This window comes from Pelmatolapia mariae, linkage group LG23 (genome assembly GCF_036321145.2).
Source record: "Pelmatolapia mariae isolate MD_Pm_ZW linkage group LG23, Pm_UMD_F_2, whole genome shotgun sequence".
Classification (NCBI taxonomy): Eukaryota; Metazoa; Chordata; class Actinopteri; order Cichliformes; family Cichlidae; genus Pelmatolapia; species Pelmatolapia mariae.
This window is the reverse complement of record NC_086246.1, coordinates 10708240-10734185: the sequence shown is the minus strand read 5'-3', so window position 1 is coordinate 10734185 and position 25946 is coordinate 10708240. Positions and strand designations below refer to the sequence as shown.

General features: G+C 41.5%; 1 protein-coding gene across 1 annotated transcript; it reads right to left on the bottom strand.

Moving 5' to 3' along the window:
• Positions 1-78: 78 nt before the first annotated feature.
• LOC134620529 (ATP-binding cassette subfamily C member 4-like) lies at positions 79-25701 on the bottom strand. The gene is made up of 31 exons (XM_063466732.1): positions 25476-25701; positions 23663-23773; positions 20287-20407; positions 19925-20149; positions 19615-19704; positions 18764-18927; positions 18326-18451; positions 17227-17476; positions 16517-16621; positions 16268-16357; positions 15913-16104; positions 12875-12969; positions 12363-12449; positions 11420-11516; positions 10172-10372; positions 9758-9895; positions 9589-9626; positions 9397-9509; positions 9167-9313; positions 8182-8261; positions 7102-7252; positions 6830-6949; positions 6619-6729; positions 5847-5947; positions 4534-4725; positions 4278-4433; positions 3492-3581; positions 1768-1940; positions 1453-1558; positions 925-1059; positions 79-844 (listed from the first exon to the last, which is right to left on the bottom strand). The coding sequence occupies exons 1-31, from the start codon at positions 25547-25549 to the stop codon at positions 755-757; spliced, it is 3969 nt and encodes a 1322-aa protein (XP_063322802.1). The 5' UTR covers positions 25550-25701; the 3' UTR covers positions 79-754.
• Between the last annotated feature and the right edge of the window lie 245 nt (positions 25702-25946).

Sequence of the window (25946 nt, the reverse complement as noted above, 5' to 3'; positions counted from 1 at the left end):
TTTCAGTATTGTATCTTAGTAGAAATATTTGCCAAAAAGCAAAAACTACACAATACACCAAGACAAATGTTACCATGTGAGATGTGTGGGCCTTTTATGTAGTATTTGACAAAACAAGTGTACAAAGTTGAAATAACTTAAACATTCAGCAGACAGCTCACACTGCTATTTCACTTTCCTCCCTGGAAATACTTCAGTCAGCATTTAAACTATACAAGGAACAAAATATTTAACACTAAAATCTTGTGAAGCTTTTTTTCAAGTCTTTAAAACATGTAGTTAAAGAGATAAATGTGAAAAAAATACAGAGAGATCTCTGCCGAGTAAGAATTTGGTCGTTACTAATCCTGAACAACAATATCACTTTGATTTACAAATACAAAGGCAACTTTGGCTACACTTCCATCAGTAAATTAAAGCACTTGGGATTTTAAGGATTATGTAGCCATTTAAAAGCTATTTGTGCAAGGCATCAGAATACTGAGCAGCAATTTAACATGTGAGAGATAAATAGGTAGTGCTCTACATCAACAGTTCTCATAGCCCTGATTTCTGAGCAGTCAGTCTGAGGAAACAGCTGCACTGTGTGGCCACATCAGGCCCAGCAAATCAATGCTGTGCAGGTCACGTCCACCCAGTCTTATCGCCACCAGCAGCGGATCAGTGCTTTCACCAGAGACTGGAGGGGCTTTACAGCCCAGGCACCTTCTGAAATCTTCTGGAGGAGCAGCAGCAATTCAGTGCCTCCCTGAGCTTACAGAGCGGTCTCAAAGATAACCAAGTTCCCGTCTGCTGTTACTGCGTGTCCGTTTGACAGGCCGGGGCGGCTCCTGCTGTCGTAAGCCTGAAATGCATAGTTTACAAATGTCAGTTAACAAAAACAATCTCTTTTTGTAAAGTGTGAAGAACTTGAGTCAAACTGACCTTTTTAGCTGCCTCTAGAAGAGCTGCTGCCTCCTGTTTGCCCGTCTGCTGCACCATTTTATAAAAAATGTTAGTGGGATCCTGCAGCAGGGTGTACGGCTCATCATACGCATGGATCTTCCCTGCATCTAGAACCTGGAAACAAATAGTTCTGATTATTGCACAAAAGTAAGAGCACAGTGTGAGTTTCAAAGTAAAACTAACAGCCTCTTGACTTCAGGCTATGAAAGAAAAGCTGCTAAACCCAGAAAGCCTAACACTCCATCCACATACAGGGAAAGCAGAAGCTGCTCCAAAGGTGACAGTCACACTTGTGTTACAGTTTGTATGTTTGGACACCAATCTTGTCAAATACAGACTGCATTAAGCATGAATGCATTTCTAAGGCCTGGCATTCACAGATTATTTGGATCCAGCTCTCAGCAAAAAGCCATTCTACTTTTTACCTTTGCATTAGTTGTTTAACTACTACCTAATTAAAGGTTTTACCTAATTAAGTGGAATCAGTGTTAACGGTTCAGGACTCACCAGTATACGGTCGCTGTCTACGATGGTGTTGAGGCGATGAGCGATGGTGAGCACAGTGCATTCCCTGAACTTATCTCGTATGGTTTTCTGGATCAGCTCATCGGTCCTGCAGCCACAGAAATAAACGCTTCTGTTAGTGTGACCTTTAGATAAAATTTACTATCAGCAAACAACCACCGATGCATGATTCACGTGTCAAAGTAAGTGTCATCAGCTGTGTAGTTTCTGTATCCCATCATGCTGCAGTACACAAGATATTCTTCTGTCTAACAAGATGTTGTTCATACGCAGTAGTCAAACATCAACTTGCAGTACCTCGGGTCCACATTGGCTGTGGCCTCATCAATGATGAGGATGCGGTTCTTCCTCAGGATAGCTCGTGCCAGACACACCAGTTGCCTCTGGCCCACACTGAAGTTGGAGCCCGACTCAGCCAGGGCAGTCTCCAACTTTCCAGGGAGCTCCTCCACCACAGACTTCATCTGCACCTGCAGGAATAAAAAAATTAATAAAGCAGCTTTAACTACACTGTGTGTGTCATCTATAAATAATTCCTGCTCTCTGTCGTCTTTTTACAGTTAGTTCCCAGGTTTTGTACTGGGACCAATCATACATGCTTCCCTTAGACATTATTAGAAGCACTGCTATGATATGATACGCAGATGACACCCAGCTTTATTTATCAATCAAGTCAAATGATACAGACATGTCTTAAAGACGGGCCTGAATGACCTAATGTCCATCTTCCAAATTCAAACAAAACTAAGTTTATTGTACTCTGTTTCAAAAACAAATAGTGTGTCTAACCTGACACTGACTCAACCTCCAGTAACACAAGGACTCATGTTTGATCAGGGTATGTTCTTTAGCATCTACATTAAGGACTGCCTTTCTTTTCTTCCTATTAATTTGTGCATTATCTGTAAAATTAGAAGCAACCTGTCTCAAAGTAAAGCTGGAAAGCTAGTTGCTGTATTTATTTATTCTAGGCTGCATTGCTGTAAAAGCCTAAAAGCCTTCAGTTGATCCAGAATGCTGCAATCAGTATAAAAGAGAGACTCCATTTCTCACATATTAGCTTCTCTGCATTAAATCTGAAGTTATTCTTCTTACATATAAAAATCATGAATAAGACCTGTTAGTATCTTAATATCCTAACAAAGATTAATATAAGCTATAACATAACGTAATTACTGCAGAGTCTTCCGTTTTGACTACAATGTTACCCATAGAGATGTCCCGTGATGCTAAGAGCACAGCTTTAGCACATTTGTGCCATTCACTGCCTTCCCATCATAGCTCCGTCCAACCCTGTCAGGGACACATCTGTGACAAGGGCTACTCTGGGTAACATCACCCTCAGAGATATTTGTGCAATAAGAGCTGCTGGGGTCCTCTGCAGGTGGAGAACTGTGATAGACAGTGCGGTGTTATTGTTACACTGTGACAGCAGCAGATGTAGAGATGTGACCCAAAGCTGGCAATCCCTCATTATAAGCGGTTGTAAATGCACCACAGAAATTAAAGAGTGCAAGGATGCAGAGACAGAGTTGGAACTGCACAGCTTTCCTCAGCTGAAAGAGGGAGAGACAATGTGTGAAGGACGCTGATGATCCTCTGCTCTGAAAGTGACACAATTAGGAATGGGATCTATATAGAGCCCCAGATAGTCCATACATGGTGCAGGTTCCTGGCAGCTCTTTTCAAGGCTGATTTTTGAGGTTGAAATCCTTGAGGTCATTCACCACCACACTGGGATCTCTGATTGTCCGCTCCTGGCTCCAGGACATAATTACATAATTGCCTATGTAAGAGAATATCCTCATGCAATTAGAGACAGCAGTTCCTCCACCCTCAGTCATCCTGAATGGGACAGTTTGATGCTGGTATGGTACGCTCTGATGAGCCAACCTGACATATTTCACAGTATTTCTGTTGCTATGGTAAGATAATAAAATAGTTTGGCGAGTATTCTGCTTCATCATACAAGAATTAAAACTCACACACTACTGATTCTGCCGATTGTGAGAGTTACTGACCTCTTCCAGAGAGCTCCACAGTTCTTCATCTGTGTGTTGGTTAAATGGATCCAGGTTCTTTCTCATGGAACCCGTAAACAGTACCGGGTCCTAAAGGGGTGGGGGAGAGTTGGAGAACCCAGAGGACACCAAAATGATTAGATTTTGTGGACTATTAAACAATTTGTAAACAGAACAGCACAGTGACTTATTTTGACATATTTGAGTGAGTGTCCTGCTGTGGCAGGTAAAAGTTTAAAAAACCTAAATGCCACACATGGCACACTGTAACCAGCTGCCCTCCTTTGGTTTTAAATGCATCCTACAGTTTGCAAAAGTTCTGACTGATCACAGCAAAGAGCTTTGTGGGAATTGAAATGCTGAGAGAGTTGAGGAGAAAATGTTTGCTGGACAGCTGATTTTAACTTCTTACTGGTAAGCTGGTGAAAACAAACAAACAACAAAAAACAAAAGATGCAGTCTTTAAAACTACACTCGTATAATTGTTTGAGCAAATAATTCAATTTTATTTATAAGCACCAAATCAAAGCAGTTGCAACAAGGTGCTAACACTTGTGCTTTTCTCACAGAGCAAACAGAAGTGACTCTAGAGTGTCAGAGCAGACTGGGGCTGCTGATCCTTTCTTTGCTTTAAGGATGTGCCAAACTAGTAATTAGTCACTTATTAGCCAAATATTGCTCATGTCAAAGTAACAAAGTCATAGAAGACGAGCTACGAAACAAGGCAACAAGAGTAGCCAGATGCTAGTGTTGTGTTCTGCTAAGAGGTCAGCTATGATGTTGTACCTGAGGAATGATGGACATCTTCTGGCGCAGGTCATGGAGGCCGATCTCAGAGGTCACAATACCGTCGATGTAGATCTTCCCCTGGGGCTCTGCAAGGCGGAACAGAGCCGAGACCAGAGAGCTTTTCCCAGCTCCTGTTCTACCCACAATACCGACCTGACCCAGAGGACACAGAACATAAGCTTTGGTTTGACAGCGTGTCACACAAATGGCTTCAGGTTCTTAGAAACAAAACAAATAAACCTTGATGTCTGACCTTCTCTTGGGGTCTAAACATGGCTTTCAGGTTGTGCAGCACCTGAGGTCCGTCAGCACTGTAGGAGAAGTTGACCTGGTCAAAGGTCACCAGGCCTTTACTTGGCCAATCAGGAGGAGGACGCTTCTGGGTTTCCCAGGGTGCTTCACTCTCCAGTTTAGTGTACTCTACTACTCTTTCCACTGATGTCATCTGAGGACAGAAATGCAGAAATGCACATTAAATCAGGATCAATCTGTGTGGTCAAGAACACAACATGTAATCAAACTGTATTTGCATACAAGTTCAATATGAATAAATAAATAATCAGATAAATCTGAAAGAATGGATTAAAATCTAGAATTACACCAAATATTTAAGAAGATACTGCCCACCACATCCTCTGCATCCAATCAGCAAGTCTGCAACTCATAACTCAGTGTTCAGGATGCTTCAGCCTGCCACTGTTTCTGGGCTTCTGCGGGATTATTTTCCTAAGCTACTTGTTTTTCCCATGAGCTGCTTTTCTCAATGAAGGAGAACTGCCACGTGAATCAGACGGATGTTATAGAATCATTTAGCGTGTCTACTTGGTATCAAGGAGAATGCAGGTATTATTTATTATTAATCTAAAGCATCCTCCCTCTGTGAGCCATTTTATGCTTTAAATGCTGTTATAATCTCTTCTTTCAAATTCAGGGTCACGGGGGGACTGGAGCTACCACAGGTCGGGAGGCAGGGTACACCCCGGACAGGTCGCCAACACAGACACAGACAACCATTCGCACTCACATTCACACCTACGGGCATTTTAGATTCACCACTAACTTCATGTCTGTGGACTTTCGGAGGAAACTGGAGTACCCGGAGAGAAACCACACAAACATGGGGAGAACATACAAACTCCTCACAGAAAGACCCCGGCCTGATGGTGGAATCAAACTCAGGACCTTCTTCTTGCTGTGAGACAACAGTGCTAACCACTGCATCACCCGAATAAATAAATAATTTACTTCAGACTGTAGGTATGCTGACCTCCTTGAACTCCTAAAAACTTTCGATCATTTAAGTCTGCTGACAACACAAGCACACCAGGCAGAAATCATACAACATCAGGAAAGTGGTCTCAGATTCACCTCCATGTCAACAAGCCCAACAACCATAAATATAAAAGAAAAAGGGCAAAGAAGACTTTTGATGTTCAAATGACAGAATAAATACAATCTTTGGACTATTTCTGGAAATTAGTGAGATTTATATGGGAATAGCAAAAGCTCAGTCATATAAAGAAATGATACAAACTCTGGAAATAAAAGAGACAGTGAGTATCTTACCATGTTCTCCACCTCTGCACTCTGTCTGACACCCCACTGGAACATGCCCATTAGTGTGACAGAGTAGCTGAGAGCCAAACCAACAGCACCCGCATCAAGCTCTGACAGGAGCAGGAAAACAACCATTTTACTACACTTTTAAAAGTTAAACGGCAGCAATCACTCAGCATCTGCTGGACTTCACATACACTGTATTGCCAAAAGTATTCACTTAACTGCCTTTGCAAGGATATGAACTTGAATGACATCCCATCCATTTAATTTACAGGGTTTAAAATGATGCCGGCCCAACCTTTGCACCTTTAACTCTGCCTTAGCAGTGTGTTTTGTGGGAATTTCTGATCATTCTTCCAGAAGTGCATTTGTGAGGTCAGACACTTATGTTGGATGAGAAGGCCTAGCTCGTCATCTCCACTCTAATTCATCCCAAACTCACTCATACATGTCTTCATGGACGTTGCTTTGTGTACTGGTACACAGTCATGTTAGAACAGGAAGGGGCAATCGCCTTGATGGCCCCTTCCGTAATAATATTGTCCAAAATGTCTTGGTATGCTGCATTAAGAGTTTCTTTCCCTGGAAACAGTCAGATAAGTACCGTCCTCAGACTGGACCATCGGCTTGCCAGATGGAGAAGCTTGTTCGTTCATCAATTTGGATGGGTAAGCCTATACTTTTGGCAATATAGTGGCTAACCGGCACACTGCTGCCCCCTGCTGGTAGGCAATCGGGAACAGCAACACTAAATCAACAGTAAAATTAGTTCTCTCACTGTCTCTGAGCAGCAGACAGCCAAAAGTAGTGATGGTAACAAAGATGGAACAGATGCCATCAAGGCGGACAGCAAACCAGCGAGAGGTGGTCAGGAACAGGAACCAGGCCTCTGCACAGGGAAACAATCCATCACTGACAGTTCAAAAACATACAATTTTTAAGTTCTCTGATCATAATACGAGCTTCTATGTCCCAAGCCTGAAGAGAACCTGAGTGCAGGTCCTGATGGGCATCAAAGACTTTCTGGAAGCGCTCCTCTTCTCCAAAGGCTCGGATTGTCCAAAGGCCCTGAAGAGATGAGGACAAGTGGGAGAAGACTGGACTCCGAGCTGAGGACACAGATGAGTCAGAAGTTACCAATAGGTTAAAGAGCTTCAAGCTTTAAAGATGTTAAATATGCAGGTTTTAAAATGAAAAAGAAACAACAGTAGCAGCACGTATATCTATTTCTTCACACACTGTTGTACTGTAGGACACTCACTGGTGGACTCGAGCCGTTTAACATTTCTGGAGGTCCGCAGAAAGTAGCGACGCAAATAAATAAAGATGAGAAGGAGGGGGACAACGGGGATAAGGATCCAGGGAATCACTGACGCTGCAACAGCAATGACCCCAAGTATCTGGAGGAAGATCTGCTCACAACAGATAACAGAAAAACACAACATTAAAGTGGTTTGTTTTTGTGCCTTTTTCTTTTTGTGTGTCTTTAAAAAACCCCCAAAATGAATGTTTTACAGAATGAAAAAGTATTTTCATTAACTTGTGCATTGTACTTCAGCCTTTCACTTTAGTAACAGCACTGTCAGTTTTACTCATTTTATTCTTCAGAATAGAGATCTTTGACCCTCTGTTACAAATAAGAGCGTTATCTCAGATGGACATCAGCAGGTAAAGGTTACCAACCTCAGCAAGGCAGTGCCACAGCGCTTACACTTTCCCTTTACTCACCAGTGGCAGCACTGAGTGACTGAGGCAAGCTCAAGGAACATGTGACAACACAGAAATTCTTAATATTTTGTCCAGCAGTGTGTAATCAGTGTAATGATTAGCTCCAAAGTTAAGAGCTAAGGGCTAATGAGTTATAAAGCCTGGTCCTGAGTGAAGTATTTCAGGTACTGCATTGATTTCATAGAGATGGGACAGCTGCTGTGAGTCTGCAGCAAAGTTTAAATTGCCTAGTTATGGCATTTTCTTCATAGAATTTAGCTTTCACTTTAGAAAACTACCCAGCAACAGATGAGCACATGGTAAGATCTCTTTTCCTCACAGGTTTTTGAACTGTTGATTTGATTCTATTAAGACTTGTTACTGGTTTTTTTATTGGACTTTCAATGACTTTTATTGGCTTGAAGGTTTTATTGTCATTACAGTAGTGAGTGCTGCTGTTACTTCAGGAAAATACTTCCCTACCTTTGCTCTGGACCTGCTGTGTTTATCGAAAAGAGTGTGGAGGCTACAGCTCCACCATAAACTGTCACTTGTTATGATCTTCATTGCGGCTTTGTCAGTGGTTTAGAAAAGAAAAATGCTGCTGTGTCTTTGCTGAGAGATCTACCCTCACCTGAACAAAGTCTGCAAACGTCACTGGCATGTTGGAGTCCAGCAGCCCAATGTCCTTTGAAAATCTGTTCAATACTCTTCCTGAGGAGAGACAAGAGACAATTATCACCACACTTTGAAACCAGCTAGAGTAAGATTAACGTTTAGTTTAACTTTTCTTGCCTGTATACTGTGCCCCCACAAAGATGGCAAATGGAGTTAAAGTAACCACAAAATTCATCCATCCATCTTTACCCCCCTTATCTGGGTTATCCGGGTCACACCAAGGTATGACTGAGCTCCTCACCCTGTGTGTAGGGAAGAGGAAACTCACCAAACCTCATCTAACCCTGGGGCCCGGCCAGCTTTTTTTTTTTTTGGCTTCAGTGACCTCAGCCACAGTGATGGATGGGTTAGCTCCAGAACTCTGCTTCCACTACGAAAGGTGTATCAGCAGGATTGAGGACATCCTTTAAGCAGATCAAGCCTCCTACCCAGGGACTTGAAGAGGGTTGGGTATTGTGCTCATGTGTCAAATGTGATTTTACACATAAGCACAAAATGACAGTCAGGACCTGTTTCTTGACTCAAATGCACAGGGAAACAACCCCACTCATCCATCCCAAAGCACAGTTGCCAAATTGGGGATACCTGCATACCCAACCTGCCTGTCACCTCTCACTGAGGGCAACCCAGGATTGGTACAATGTCCAGCCCTCTCTAGACACCAGAGCAAAAGCTGAGTTGATGTGAGCGTGACTACACCTAGCTCATATTTCTCAACCTCAAGCATTAGCTCAGGCTCCTTCCCCAACAGAGAGGTGCCATTCCAAGTTCCTAAAGCCAGATTTCTCAGACTGCCCCTGACCATCGCCCCTCCTGTGAGTGGTTGGCCCACACGAGCACTACAGAATTCCATTTAGAAGTTTTTGAACTACAAAATTCTACAATTTACCGACTCTGGCTTTAGAACGCACAACACTAAAAATTTGCAAAGTTTTGCTTACCAATCGGATTGATGTCAAAGAAGCGCACGGGTGTTTGGAGTATAGCGCTAAACATGCGGTTGTGCAGAGACTGTGAACACCTCACTAGCACATTGAACAGCACCAAATTCCTGCCAAAGCCAAAGATTATGGTGGCTGCAGTCAAACCTGGAAAAATAACATACAATGAAACACCAGTGGAGTAAAATCAGCCGAAATGCAGCGCAGTGTAAATAAGAGAACGCCTTTACCTCCATAAATTCCCAGGTAAAAATCCGTGTCCAGCTCTTTGGTGACATTTAGTCCATTTGCTGTGATGTTAGTCATGTTACTGCTGGCCATTAGTTTTTCTTGCTCATCAGCCCTAAACAGTCAGACATGAGTATAAACAGACATGTAAAAGCTGCAGTCTATGAGGAAAACGGCAGATTGAAGATACTTACCAGTAAGCTAGCCACCAGTCTTGCATGATGTATGCTACCTAGAAGATATAAAAGTCAAAAAAATAATTTTTACTGCTTTATATTACACATGTGAAGTGCATTCAACACTTATTCTCACTGAGCTAACATGTGGAAGGCGAATTACAAGTGCAGGTGAGTCTTTGTGTACCTGAGCCATGATGTTAAGCAGCACGACAGCCAGCAGAACCACAATGTTGGCCCCAGCTGTCAGATACTTGGCATAGATGCGTATTCCAATGGTTCCCTGAGCTCGAGTCTCCTCTGCGAATGTCTGAACTTGCTCCGCCTGCGAGGAAGTCATCAGCATACAGACAAGTATCATGATCACTGGCCGTCAAGTTCCCTGTGTTTAACTTGTCAAAATGAAAATGGACTAAAGCAAACTAAGCTCAACTTGTGTCAGTTCAGCACGCTCTGCATGTTAAAGACCATTGGGGGAGGGGGAAAAGAAAGAAAAGCAAACATGATATTAAACTAGGGATGGGCAGAAATGACCCATTTCCTATAAACAACCCTGATTTTTTAAAAACTAGGCTGTTTTTACTGATAATTATGCACTAACCGGTAACTGGTCTCCATCTTTGATGGACTGGACAGAGGAAGTCTGGGACAGTACTGAATTTTGAGACAGAGTTCGAGTTCTGATGGGGGTGTCATGATGAGGCTGCTGTTGCTCCTCTTCCTCCTCCTTCTTGAGAAGGGAGGTGAAGTCCAATCCAGACTGCTGAAGCTCCGTGTAAGTTCCCTTTGCCACCATGTGACCCTGACACAGACAAATCACCAAGTGTTAGGAAACTGTACAGCTGTGTTTTACAGACCTATGGCAACACCACCTCCTCATGTGAAACACACACTTTGTAGTGTTTGAAGATGTCAACAGCAGTACATTTCCAAAGTCCTGCGAGTCACCCAGATAGTCTGTTGACAGTCAGCTTACTTTGGCAGCACTCAGTCTTGTTTGTGCTTTTCTACAAGTAGTGTGGCAGAATTTCAGAAAACATGTCCTGAAGAGACAAAGATAAATCCCTGCAGCCCCTTCAGTCTATGATGTAATATCTTGTGTGCAAAGCTGATAACTGACCTGAAGGTGGTGCCAGAGAACACTCAGAAACAAAAGTTCAGAGCAATCTTCTATAAGACTATTCAAGGCTGATCCACAGTTTTTGCAGTATCAGGTCATTAATTTGTACATATAGTTTCACTAGTGATTATTTCAGATGAATCCTTTTATTAATCTGAAATAATCTTTTATCCAGAATTGAATTCAAAATCCTGCTCCTCACATACAAGGCCCCATCAGGCCCCATCTTATCTTAATGACCTTGTAGTACCATATCACCCTATTAGAGCACTTCGCTCTCACACTGTAGGATTACTTGTTGTTCCTAGAGTATTTAAAAGTAGAATGGGAGGCAGAGCCTTCAGTTTTCAGGCCCCTCTTCTGTGGAACCAGCTTCCAGTTTGGATTCAGGAGACAGACACTATCTCTACTTTTAAGATTAGGCTTCAAACTTTCCTTTTTGCTAAAGCATATAGTTAGGGCTGGACCAGGTGACCCTGAATCCTCCCTTAGTTATGCTGCAATAGACATAGGTTGCTTAAGGATTCCCATGATGCATTGAGTATTTCTTCTTTAGTCACCTTTCTTACTCACTATGTGTTAATAGACCTCTCTGCATTGAATCACACTTGTTATTAATCTCTGGCTCTCTTCCACAGCATGTCTTTTGCGCTGAAATGTAAAAGCTGAAGGTAAACACAGTGCTCAGATACAAGTTTGGTACACAGGGATGATTTCATCTGCACTAACCTCTTTCAGGACAACAATCTGGTCAGCTGCCTTCAGGTACTGAAGCTGATGGGTGACCAGGATGCGAAGCTTGTTCTTCAGCAAGCCACAGATGCATCTGATACAAGAAAAACATTTTCTCTCATTCCAGTTTGTTTCAGTTTCACATAAAAACGTCAAACACCGTCAAAGGATTTTCTTCTTCTTTAGTACAGTTAAAAAGTTTGTATGTTATCTAAGAGGAAGAGTGTAACAGGAAGTTTGGGGTCAAGTTCAATTGTCTGCCTGACACTGGTAGTCCCGCACCCCTTCCTGGCTTAGCCCAACACATGCAAAGCTTTTGTCAGTTTTCACTTCTGATGTATTTTTGTTTCAAAGCACTGTGTCCAGTGACAAAGCTATAAAAACAACATTAAACAATGGGGCACTGCTAAACATCCATCGCTCGGGTTAAAACTTCTGCCAAAAGCCAAAAACACAAGTGCATGTGTTACATCATGCACAACAATAGAAACTTTCTCCTGCTGGGAGGTGACACTGAACGATTTCCAGCTTTGATGTATTCTTCCAGTAAGGGGCTTAACCCCACCCCTGACCTGTGATGTGACTGCTAACAGAAGAAGAAGGATGAATCGCAAGCACAGAAAACTGTTTTGCAGAATTTTGATTAAACAATATAACCATTCAAAGCCACTTCTTAAAGCAAGGGTTGCCTGAAGATTTTTGTTCTTTGCCAAATAATCATGTGTAGACACAAAAGAACACTCAAAACTTAGAAAACGTCCAGAAAGCCTGCAGAACTACTCTTTAGTCTGGCTCCATGGAAGCTAAATATCAAGTCTTGTCCAATTATGTGCAAGACTTTTGCACATTATTGTAAATGTGTGCATCAAAAACAACCACACATTCTTTGCAGACTGATTGAGTCATGAATGCTGAAATGATTTTAACTGAAGTCACTCACTGTTCAAAGAGGTGCCTCCCCACCTCTGCATCCACAGCACTGAGTGGGTCATCCAGAATATAGATGTCTGCATCCTGATACACGGCCCTGAAATCAAAAGCATGCGTCCCTTTTTTACAGTAGCTGCAGCATCAGGCTTCATAGCAACATTGAGAGGTCTTTTTACAGTCATCTAAAAGTGAGAAGGTCTTCTGTTGTTTTTTGAATATCATTACTTTTGGCTCACGGAGTGCTTTAATTCAAGACGACTAAAAGAACGCGATCCATTCGTGCATGCATTTACTGTGTCAATACCATCTTAGGTGTTGCCAGGAAACAGTCTGCTGCACCTTCCTTTAAAACCTGTCCATTCCTGTTCCTTTAAAGTTGTTCTGCCTAAAGGGAAATCTATGCTGACATTCCATGTGTATCATTTACTGCTACTAGCAAAACAAAAACTAATTTGCAACCTAACAGCAGTCAAGAATATGTGGGTGAACACAATAAAGCAGTCTGGTTCTCTGTCACACTACCTGGCCAGGTTGACACGAGCTTTCTGTCCTCCGCTGAGTGTAGCTCCTCTGTCCCCAATCAGTGTCTGGTCTCCATCTGGGAGTAGCTCCAGATCCTGGACGTATGGACAGCAGAGTCTTATTACTGCACCATACAGTACCATGGCAAGAAAAGCATGTATTATTGCAGGGGTGTCCAACTCCAGGCCTCGAGGGCTGGTGTCCTGCAGGTTTTAGATGTTTACTTGATCCAACACAGCTAATTTCAATGGCTAAATGACCTCCTCAACATGTCTTGAAGTTCTCCAGAGACCTGGTAATGAACTAGTCGTTTGATTCAGGTGTGTTGACCCAGAGTGATATCTAAAACCTGCAGGACACCGGCCCTTGAGGTCTGGATTTTCATAATAAGACAGCCCTGTCTTATTATGAAAATCAAGAGAAAATTGTCATATTTTAAAACTGGACGAGTAGTCGCCAACACATACTGGTGTGCTACACCCATATAACAGGCTTTGTTGTTGCAGCAGAGTACAACAATTACCAGCACAAAGGCACAACTTCAATTTGAAAAACAAAATAACCCTTAATATTATTATTAATATTCCTTTTGATATTCAATAATATGCTGACTCCATGATAAAAATGCCACCCAACCTTTGTGCAAAGATGAATGACATAGCGACACTAGCCCCGTTTGTTTTATACAAATGTACAAGTGTTGAGCCTTTTAAGTGTATAAATGAGAAGAAAACAAAGTAAACAGTTTAAACAGTAACCTGCTAATGTAAAATTCAGAGCCTTGCCTAACCTTTCGCAATGACTAAGCGTTTTTATAAGTCAGCACACTGCATGACTCAGCATCTTGATGACAAAGCTATTCATGAGACTATCAAATCATTTCTAGCCCTTTACAAGTCACAGATTAGATAAGATGCTCTTGTCAGAGCAGGATTTTTTTGTTTTACTTTGTTTATTGCGCACAGTAACATGACTCACAAGTAACTCATCTATTGAGTACAGCATGTGAAACCTCTGCTGCTGGCAGATTAACAAGGGCTCAGTGCAGTGCAACCGTTATATCAGACATTTGCAAAAGTGCAGACATGCAAATCTTGTTGTAAAACTACATAAAAGTAAGCAATAAGTGACCATAAAAACAAAGATGAGAAATGCCACACAGCAAACGGGACGAATACAACAGGAGAAAAGTTGGACTCTATCCTCTCTGCACTCAGACCTCTGCAGTCGAGTCACTCAGTATCATTCACTTACAATAAGCATATAGTAAGAAAAAGTAGTGCTGCCATCTATGGCTCATTTTTTTCAGTAGCTTTATGAACAGAACCAAGTCAGCTTGTTTCTAGACTGTCTACAGTCTACACACTCACTCATCCAAAAATCAATGTTGGCATCTTTCTCAGCAGACTGGTGACCTTGGTTTGGTGATACACTGACACCAAACATCAATATTTTAACTGGATAATGAGAAGGTCCTGGATGGAGGGAAAATACTCTAGGATTACTAGGAACAAGAAGGCCCACCTCACTTAACAGGAGGCAAATTTTCTGCAAAGTCAGACTGACTGCAGAGAGACGACAACATTCTGCCATCAGAGTGCTATTGCCAAACTGACTCAGTTCAAGCCCAGTTTAACTGTGAGGATATAGCCTGCAGATGAAAAAGACTCAGTTTTCACTCAAAACTTTGAACTGTGTGTTAGCATGTGGGTCACTCTGTCTGTAAACACTACCAAAAACATTACCTCTGCAAAGGAAGTTGTTATAACACAGAATTTATGTGATCAACCTGCAGCTAAATCTTGCTTTTCAAACCCAGTAAATCATGAAACCATATTATTATACAACCAAAAGCAGCCTGTTAAGACTCACATAAAGGTGACAGCAGCTGGTTTCTTTTAAGGAACATTAAGAAAAACGCTGCTGCTGACACAGGAAGTCATCTGTCTAATAAAATTTAGAAAACATTTCCTGTCTCATTATTCTGCAGCATCACAGAGTCAAACAAACACAGGTCCCATCTCATTTATTGAGACCTTCATGATCAACAGACTGGGTGAAGTTTCACTAATCCGGAAACACAAATCCTCCCATTCCAACAAACATGACACCAAAGTATTTTCATACTCCTGACAATGAAGAGGGAACGTACTAGCAGCACCACACAGGAACAGAGTTGGTGTAAGAGAAAGGGCGTGACACACGCTAGCACAGGTGATGCATACAGAGGCTGTACAAGAGGTTTGCAGGTTAAACACTGAAGTAGTAAAGCAGGTTTTACTAAGAAGACCTAAGTATTAGTGGTGCAACGGATCAAAAGTCTCACGGTTCGGATCACGTTTTTTTCGTCACGGATCGGATCAATTTTCAGATCAACAGAAAAAAAAAAAAAGACAAAAATTTAACTCGCCATTTACTTATTTAAGTATTTTTTGCCTATTAAAAAACATTCAACTCAAGACTCATTCCACCCAATTATATAAAAACAAATTAAGATGCAATATAGGGCAGTTTTTTATCTACCACTCCACTGTGATATAATGAGTGGTCATGGTCACGTGGCTTTCCGTTGCCCTGGAGGTCCACCGATTTGTAGTTAGGGCAACAGAAGATGCCTGGGACAGTTCAGCCATAACCTTAAACTTTTCCTGCTCATACATGGTTGGAGCGATCTTGTCACTGAAGTGGATGCGCGACGGAATATCATAGCGTGGCTCAAGCACGTTCATCATCGTTTAAACTAGTGCTGTCAGCGTAAATCTCGTTAAAATGACGTAATGCCATAACTGCATTAACACGGCAAATCTCTGTTAACTAGTTACCGCGGATCGCCCTGTGCGTGGGGCTGCACGGCGTCAATGCGTCAACTAACGCGTTGACTAATTTAAACCCCTTGTTTTGCACAACAGAATACGGCCTCCCGTCTGCAGCTAAACACCCCAATAGCTTTTGTAATAGCTTTAGCCCGGTCGGATTGGGCAGCAAAGGGCTGCTTAAATACCGCAAACTCCTCTGCTCCTCCAATGCACATCTCTCACCCTCTTTAGAGCACAGGCTCTGATGACTCTCTCGTACTTCTGAGGGTTCAGCTCTTTTCCAAAAAGGATGTTGCTGCGAATTGTTCCAGGGAAGACCCACGGCTGCTGGGCTGCGTAGGTCAACTGTCCTTTGACTCTCAGCACCCCTTTTTCAGCTGGAAGTTCGCCCAGGATGGAGCTCAGCAGGGATGACTGATAGTGATGGTAGAAGGTAGAAGCACAGATACGGTAAACGAACTGGTTCTTAAATAGTGCTTTTCTACTTTGAGTACTCAAAGTGCTTTATATAACAGCACGTATGGCATGAGTATGACAAAGAAAATAGATTACACAGCAACACGAGTAGATGTCTTACCTTTCCAGCTCCCACCGGTCCAATTACAGCCAACAGCTGATTCGAGCTGAGTGTGAGTGAGATGCTCTGCAGAGATGGAGCATCCAAACTCTGGAAAGAGAATAAAAATCTTACATCAGAAAAAACATTTTAAAAGTCTGCTGTTTAGAGCTACTATGAACAAAACAAAGGGTAGTCAAAGGGCAAGTGTGCACTCAGTTAAATTGAGGTCTTCTGATTGGTTAGAGCAGCAAGTGACATGTATCCAACCTTGTCCCAGTAGCAAGTCAGATCCTGAATCTCCACAGCAGCATCCTTCTCATCCTGTGGCAGAGCAACTGTGTTTTTCCTGATCTCATCCAGTGTCAAGAAGTCCTTTACCACAGAAAGAGAGAAGTGCATCAGTGCCGAGTTCTAACACAGCCATGACAGTCAAATCCCTCCCACGGTCATTTCCCAATGCAGTGTTACACAACAGCACCAAGGTGTCACATGTTTAATGAGCAGTCTTTTACTACAGTGGTCTGGTAAATTATTTTTAATGTTATACAACTGACAGTGATGCCATTTAAAATTCCATTTAAATCTGAACTCAAGTTTACGGGCAGAAAAATTCAAATGAGGAAGAACTTTGTTTTACACAGATGAACCATCGAGATGATGCTGTGTGAGAACAGCAGTCCTGGACTGAACATTACGGGAGTAGTGTAACGAGCAGGTACTAAAGCCTTTATCTGCTTTTATGAGTCTGTTCATTGAAAGCAGAACCAGACTTTCAGAAGCACTGCTACATTCTGCTGGCTTTAACTGTTCAAAAGCTGCATGGCGAGAGACAATGACTTTAAACCTGCACTGAAGCTGTACCGGGCACGTCTCCAACTAGTCAACAGACCTTACTGTTACAAGGTCTGCTGACTCGATTGATTTTTAGTGAAGTCTGTTGCATTTTCATGTCTGAAAATAGCACTAACGCGGTGTACCTGAATCCTGCTGACGCTGACACGGCTCTCAAACAGCTTTTCAATAGCACTAGGGAAGAAGAGTGTCACCGTAAGTCGCACTGCACTGTAGAGAGAAACCGTCACGAATACACGGCTGGCTGAGATGGTATTTCCCAGGAGGACATAGATGGCGAATGTGACAAAGAGAATGAGCTTGCTGGCGCAGAAAAAGGAAGCCATGTTGAGACCTCGCAGGTAGGAGCTCTTCATGATCTTGGAGATCTCTTTTCTAGAAGGACACAGAACACCAACAATGAAATGTGACCAATGTTACTTATTCCTTAGCCCTTCACAAAAAAAATACATTACTTTCTAACATTCAAATGTGCGCAATAAAACACAGAAAAATGCATCTACATGCAGTGTTGTCATAGATATTAATAAACACCCCACAAAGACCTGACTCCAAACTGTTGTCCAGCCTAGAAGTAATGAACTAGTTTTTTAGCGTCACTCTGAGACAGGATGCTTCTAATTTTAGAGATGTTGCACAAATGAAAGAAAGTAGTCCTACATATTTGTTTAATATGCGAGTAGAAGAACATATCCTGGTCAAAAATGACTACAAGGTTCCTCACAGTTTTACTGGAGGCCAAGGTAATGCCATCCAGAGTAAAAGAATGATGTTCACGCTCCTTTTCTTACTGAGGAATGCAGATTAGCAATAAAGCAGCAATAATCAGCACCAGTACCAGCTATCAGTATTGTATCCAAACTGGAAAAAGTTGGACTGGTTTCTCCCCTGTTACCCTACACTACAATGTTCTCTCAGAAAACTGCCTCTTTTTCCTTTATTTACATTCTTACTCCCACCCCAGACACATGTGTCTAATTAAGCCAGTGGTTTGGTAAGATAAGCATTTTCTTCTTGGTTCATTTTCAAAGCCAGAGCTTTGAGTAACACCCTTCATCAACTATCAGTTACCAAGCTAAGGTCAGGATGTGCTCCAAAACCAGACCTGCACAGTTCCACTGCATTTTAAAATTAATTGCATAATGTTCTGGAAAAAAAAGCAAAGTTAAGTTTGCATTTCTTGATACTCAGAATTAATAATAATCATCATCATCATCTTTTTACCTTCTGACCTCAGAGACCAGAGCAGCGAAGGGCTTCTCCCAAGCATACATCTTAATGATCCTCATTCCAGACACCACTTCATTCATTGTGCGGATTCTGCTGTCCGTCAGAGCAGCAGTCTTACTTCTGTAAACAAAATAGCAAACTCACGATTGAACAAACCTATCCAAACATCTAACATGCAACATCAATGTTCATCAGTTCCATCAGAATTATTCCTTAAAATGTTTTTCATCACCAAGTCTGTAAAAGACCTTTTTCTTTTGGGGGAAATTTAGCCAAAAACACTGAAATAAAATCAGACCAATCATAGGAGTTTTTAGACTAAAACAATAGTTCCTTGCTACAGTTCCACGAAGATACACATTTCTGTTATGCTAAATCAGAGTTCAGCTCAGTTTCAGAGATCTAAGACTGAATGAGCATTTGTGCGTTTACCTGAACTTGGAGAAAAGTCTTCCGAACATGCTTTGGACAGGCATCAGAATCAAGAGGACCCCTATACCTCCCAAGCATGAAGGACCAATCTCGTACCACAGCAGCCCAACGACTGCAGCTGCCTGGAGCGGTCCCACCCACAGGAAGTGCAGAAAGATTGTCACCTATTCAGAGCAAAATATCTGGAATAAGTTGCAATATTACTTTAACAGTAATACATCTTTTAAGGAAGCATGGGAATTCCACCATTTAGGAATGGCTACTTTCAAAAGACTTTATGAAGATCAGTGAAAGCATGACATGGTGTAATTAACATCCAGCTGCCAAGGAACAAAACACCCCCAAGAAGCTGGCATTTTCACAGCAGTCTCTGCCCACACTGATTAAAAGGAAACTTAACATTCCAATGAGGGAAACTGGATTTGGTACCAAGAGTGTAATTAAGCCTGAACCTCACGCTAGGAAAGATTTGCCAGAGTTTGTCTGAGTGAATGGAGTCAGAACACTCTGATGTCACACACATAAAAATGATGAATGTTTGAGTCTTTATGCATGCATTTAACCCTGAGTGGATTAAAGAAAATCCAAAATAAATTCAATATATATTGTGTATTTAAGCTTCTGATCACAACTGCATCTTTAAAATTAGTAGTTGCATAGCAGTAAAGTTGCATTCTGCTTACATGTCTCTGTAGTTAAATGAAGCTTAAGTGCTAGAAGGTGCCACTGGAAATGAGGTTTAGCTATAGTTAAAATCTTCTTGCAACCAAGGGTTAAAGCAAATGATATTACTTAGCAGCTAGTCCCAGGTCTTTTCTTTTTATTTGCTAAAAATTTTAAATTTCACATACTTCATCAAACTTGTTGACATCATTGGAGAGGAGGTTGACGATCTGGCCTGTGGTAGTCTTCCCCATGGCTGAACTGCTCAGATGCAGAGCCTTAAACAGAGATCATCCGTGAAGCAACATTCCTCCACCCCAAACACACATCCATCCACAGAGTTCTTAAAGTATTACATGACAGAACTTGGCAAGGTGATACAAGCACAAGAATGCAGGTACTGCCTTTAGCAGTCCTCGCATGCAATCTAAATCGAGTTCAGTAACAACTAGACAAGAAAGGTTTTTTCCTTTATCAAGCTCATGGACTCCTGCTCACCTTCTTATAAATCATGTGACACATGGCCACTCTGATCTTCATGCCTACCCTCTGCACATAGTAAAAGTAGAGGTGATGCATCAATGCCAGGCCAATGGTGCAGAGAGACAAGCCAGCTGCATAGCCCAAGGTCTCATGAAAAGCCCTTGTGTTATTTGGGTCATAACTCTCAAAGTATTCAATAATCTTCCCCAATAAGATTGGCTGGACGACTTTAATGGTCTCCTGAAATGAAGAACAGACGAAGAACAGTGACTGTCAAAACACAGTAAACACAGCATTGATTAACGATTCTGATCAACATCTCCACTGCTTTAAGTTTGGTTCTTTTTATTTTTAATTGTAATGAACACACCACTGACCTCAATTAGTGTAAAGATCCCCAGCACTGCATATGCTTTCCAGTAACACTTAACAATGACACCGGTGAGTCGAGGCTTCCGCAGCTCTTTGGTAGCCCTCTGGACCTCATGATCCCAGATTCTGTCATGGAAAGATCATATTCACGTTGTTTTCCACTTTTGTCTTATAAATCCTGGAGTTCAAAGCAGCAAGGTCTCCCTGTCACTTGACTGTACTGCTGTGGTAAGATACAAAACACGTTAAGAATTAAACCATTTCTACGAGTTTGCCGTGGATGTTTTATAGGTTTTACCTTACATCACCTCCTGTTAAAATTCAAACATCAGTCTCAGACATTAGTTTTTCTTTAACCTCCAAACTTTCAGATTATTTTGGTGTGACTAGCACAAATAATATTTACGTGAAAACGGTTTTACTCTGGCAGTTTTTATCCAGTCAAAACGAGGTTTGGACACAGCTACTACGTGTTGGTTGCCAGCAGAGCCAGAAGTGTGAATGACCAGTATCACGTGACCATAAAATCCAATCAAGAGGTTAATTCACTTTAAACACTACACAGGTGCAAAAAGGGTAAAACAAGGAAAATGGACCTGAACAACATCCAATGTTTACACCAAAGCCAAAGGTCCAACAATTGTTTGAATAGTTTAAGTTCCAAAGTCTTTACAAGAACAAACCCATAAGTGTTTAACATTCCTCTTAAGGCTTTTTATGGTTGCTTTGCAGCCTTCCTTACTACATCTAATGGGAATATGCGGTTCCAACTTAACAACAACGACACCCTTAAACAAGACACAATTTCAGCTTTTATAGGCTCCATTTATTAAAACGTTTGATTACAGAAGTCTTTAAGCACTTAATACATCAGCGAGCCATGCCACTGCAGTTATAAAGGTGGTTGTTAGAGTGCACCACAAGGCTTTTGTTTGTTAGTTGGATAGCTCATTCACTGTGCAGTCTTTTGTCCATTCGCCAAGCCTGTTGTGATCCAACAGCACTTATATTGAGTCGGATGAAACCAGACTGTTCATCCATAGATCAGCAAAAATAAAGAAAACTGTTTAAATTATACAAATTATATCTACATCCCTGAATAAAAACTCACAGCTCTCTTTCCCTTTCATAGGGAAGTTCATAGTCTTTATTTTGTCTCTGCACATTTCAATACTGCACACATAGAAAGCAGCAAATCTTGACTCTGGACTAAGAGTCTTTGATGTCCTAAACACAGGATTTCCTACTCAGATAGTGATCATTTCAAGTTCCACTTGAAATTAGACAGCAGATAACAAACTGCAATAATATTACTGAACAACCTCCTCAGAGGACAGTACAAGAAATAATACAGAATACAGAAGTAACCTAAACACATTAAATCTTGTTTTGTTAAAACATGGCAGCAACACAATGTTAAAGTCACAACTAAATAGTATATAGATGGCTTAAAGTGATAGTGCTTGTGAAAATGCCACGAAGGGAAAAAAAAATAGAGTTTGGTTTTATATCCATCCATCAAATTTGGGACTATGGCTAAAAGTCAGAGTATTTGCTGAACAGGTTGTCAGTCTGTCGCAGGGCTTAGAGACACGACTGTTCACGCTCACATTCACAATCACAGTAACCACTTCGAACTGTGAGAGGAAGCCACAGGGGAGAGCCTGCAAACTATACGGAAAGGGTGCAACTGGCCAGTGGATTCAAACCCAGGACACTCTTGCTGTGAGACAACAGTGCTAACCATTGTACCATGTACACTTGGACTAACATGTGGTGGAAAAATAAACTGAACACTGAAACTGTCAAACTGTCTGAGATTTACTGAACAAACTTTTGCAAAAGGAACACCACAGCATAAACAGAATCAACACCAGCATTGATGTCGAATAAACAAAATCTCAGCTCCTTTATACTCTGTGCAGCTCCAGAGCTGCGTTTTCCCCACTATCATGTACACACCTACTTGATAATAAAGAGTGCGTCTAGCAGTTTTGTGCCTGCTTCATCTTTGTGGACAATCAGTAGTACAGTACTACATAAGGGTTAAATAATTTTTCTATTAGACATTAATTCTAAGTATCACAAAGCAAATACAAGGAACAACTATTTCAACTTTGATTCCAACCAGGCAGATGTTTCAGACACTGATTAAGGCTGGTCCAACCTCACCCATAGCAAGCACCAATCCAACATCTAAATCTTTGACACACAATTTATTGTCTGTAGCTTATAGTCTCAGCTTATATATAACTTGTGCCATCACCCTCATCATGTTACACACCACATGACCCCTAGGCTTTGCAGACAAGGGTTGGGAGGGGGGAGGGGGGGGGGGGGGTAACACAACTAATAAAACCAAAATTGACTGAATTTTAATGAAAAAATAAATGAATACAAGTCCAGGATAAATATAATAAAATACAAAAAATGTTTTATTCATATAATTTGATTGTACTGGTGGTACTTCAGATCAAACAGAGTCACCGGCCAGCTGAAGTGAAATCATAGTTAAACACATTTAGTGTAGTGTCATTTCCTCCAAACTTCTGTCATGTGGTGACTTAAACACAGAGCAACATAGAACTGAATGGATCATCTCACCGTAAAGTGTGATCCAAAACAGCTGCCCTATATTTCCTCATGCCACCACTATTTTTACAAAAATGTTATAAAAATTGTCATCTAATGTTATATCTTACAAGATTCTCTATTGGAGACAGTACAGGTGACAAGCATGTATATAGCCCATTTCTACTCTTGCTGATCACTCGACGATTTTCCTACTGCAACCCTCATTCTTTCAAACAGCGCTTTTATTCTATGCCTAGAGCACTTTGTCTAACTTTCATATGTAAACTCAACACTCTGATGTGAGGGGACAACTTGGGGTTCAAATCTTGTCCAGGGATACTTCAAAATGGCAGAGGGGATTGAACCATCAACCTTCAAAATAGCAGATAACCTACTTTACCCTCTGAGCCACAGCTTCTCAAACAGTACAGAGAGAAAATATTATTTATACAGTTAAAAACAATTAAAACAAAAACAGCCCAAAAAGTGATTTGTCAATTATAAGTATTTCCCATAACAAGTACCTTGAAGGAGAGGGTAGTGAGTGGTATCACTTGACATTTAGAAATGGGTAAATGACCCAACTCCTAGGTATACTGGGGTGGCTGTATCTCAGGTGGTAGAGTAGGTCACCTACTAATTGGAAAGGCTGGTGGTTCAATCCCTTATACTGGACCTTGGTGTAGCCCCCCCATGTTAGAAAGAAGCCTTCAAACTCAACACCAACACAGTCTGACACATGTGAATGAGCTAACAAAGCCACCAGATGTGACAGTGTCTTAGTACATAGATGTAAAGCTTCTCTACCTCTGCAGGTCCTGTCCCAGTTTCTCCGACCGGTCCTCTGCAAGAACTTGGTACATATCATCTTCCTCCAGCCTACGTTTGTACCCCGCCCGGAACAAAGGATTCAGCCACCTGAGGGAAAAATAATTCCAAGAGTCAGAGGGAAGTGGAAGCAGATGTCGAAAGAAAGACAGAGGAGAGACCGCAGTTTATGGTTTAATTTAGCTGATCATCAACTCTACATGGTGTTAGAGCCGTGCAAAAAACCATGTAATATGCTTGCAGCAATGAAAAGAACCTTAAAATGACGTGAGAAATGTGTGGTAAACCAGGACTTCATAACATGATGGGCTGGAGGCACAGATGGATTAACAGATATACAGGCTCAAACAAATAAAAAAAAACCTCCCCCCTCAACAGCACTTATATAAAAGCAAGGATCCAAAATGCAGGTCTTTGTTGCTTGTTTACCTCACTTCGTGTCCATTTCATTTCTTTGTGTGTTTTGTAGTCACATTTTAATGGATTTCCTTTTCTCTCTTGACTCCTTTGTAGTTTATTTTGCACACACAGTGTTTTTCACTGAAGCCGTGCCAGTGCCCAATCTGGAACTAATTGCACGCATTTTCACCAATGCCAAAAAGCAGGCACTCACATGACGCCGCAGAACTATCGGGCCCAAAATTGGGACCACTGTTTACCAATGGCTATAGGAGGTGTTTACCAATGATTTACACAGTCAGTCTGTAGATTGTGTTGGACTTGTTTTTCCTTTTTTTTAAAAATTACCACAACTCCGACAAGCTTAGACTCTTTTAAGGGATGCTCAAGTGTCCCTAAATGTCATCATAGCACCCATTAAAAACAAATAAAAGAAATTGTCTAAAGCACAGTGGACAGGCTTTATGTGGTTAAGAGACTTTTAAAAAAAGCTGTGCATGCTTCTCCTCTTATCTGCTTTTCTACAAATTGTTCTTTAACTTTGGAAAATTGTGGTCAGCATGACTGAGCCTTTGCCTCAGTCACTACCACTGTGACAGTACTATATTTAAATGTCTAAATAGATTGGGTTTGAAGGCAACATTTTAATATTTATCAATTGAATTTAGGTTTCCAAAGGTGAAAAGGACTGAATGGTTGCAGCAGTTTACATAAATATTAAAGCCAACGTACTATATGCATGGCATTATCCTTGGGAGCTGAGCCCCCCTAAAGGTTTTAACTTAGACTCGCCCCTGGTGTAAGAACTCAAGGGAGATTCTTTGGAAGAGAGGTAACAGCGCGTTGCCACTGGGCCAGTGCAAGGTAAACACGTCCAATTACCTGTAAAAATTAAAGAGCACAGGTGTATTAATAACGGCTACGTTCTACTCAGGAGGTCCTGCTTCTGTTCGCGAGGTTATGACTTGCTGGGAATTGAGAAATCAAACTCCGTGAGCTTGATGTGAGTGATAAAGGAAACCGTCTTTTTTAATATAAGCAAAAAACAGCTCGATCGTCCACACAAACCAACATCCTCTGTGTTTGATACAAACCCGAGTAACCAATTGCCATTTGAAGCGGCGGTATTCAAAATAACTCAACGATAAAGCTTTGAATAAATATACAGGATATGCTTAAAGACTTGCCTAAAGTTTAAATCCTGTAACGAAAACCAGTCAACCGCGTTTTAGCCAAGCACCCTACTTCTGGTTTTCAGCAACTTTCGGTTTAAGCTGTTTTATGGCTCCACTTACTTTAAAAACAACATTTAGAAAACATATACATTTCTCCACATCCTTTATACGTGTTTTCAAGTTTTAACGTTAGCACGCGGGACGTTTTATTAACTTACCAGAAAAATATCTTGGACAAAAAGTTCGCGGTGGCAGCCGGGTTCGTCTTGGCATCTTTGCTGACTTTTTCCATAGTAGCCGCTCACACCGCAGGTTCCCTTCAGCTCTTTCCCCTTTTAAAAAACTGCTCCTCGTGGCTATGTGCCGTGGCTTTGGAGCAGACCCATGTTACGCGGAGGTCAGCAACCTCAAGGTGCGTTACATATCCTGTAAGACACATGGGCCTTCTCCTTAGAAGCGGTCATAAAAAAAAAATAAAAAAAAATAAAAAGAATAGAAATGTCTTTAATCGCTCCGCCCCGTCACACCCCATTGGTTAAAACAGTCGTGCACGCGCACTGACGGTGTGGCTGCGGTGCATTCACGTAACATGTTTAAAATGTCACAGAGTCCAGTTTACCTATGAGTTTTCTTCTTTTTTTGAGCATTGAGGAGGAAAAAGTGGTATTAAAGATACTGCAGATACTTTT

Excerpts from the sequence above, each read along its gene's own strand:
- LOC134620529 (XM_063466732.1), bottom strand. The coding sequence starts at position 25,549 with ATGGAAAAAGTCAGCAAAGATGCCAAGACGAACCCGGCTGCCACCGCG. Across the intron at positions 3,582-4,277 it reads AGATGTCCATCATTCCTCAG|GACCCGGTACTGTTTACGGG; the intron begins GTACAACATCAT and ends CCACCCCTTTAG. Across the intron at positions 1,941-3,491 it reads TGTGGAGCTCTCTGGAAGAG|GTGCAGATGAAGTCTGTGGT; the intron begins GTCAGTAACTCT and ends TTATTCCTGCAG.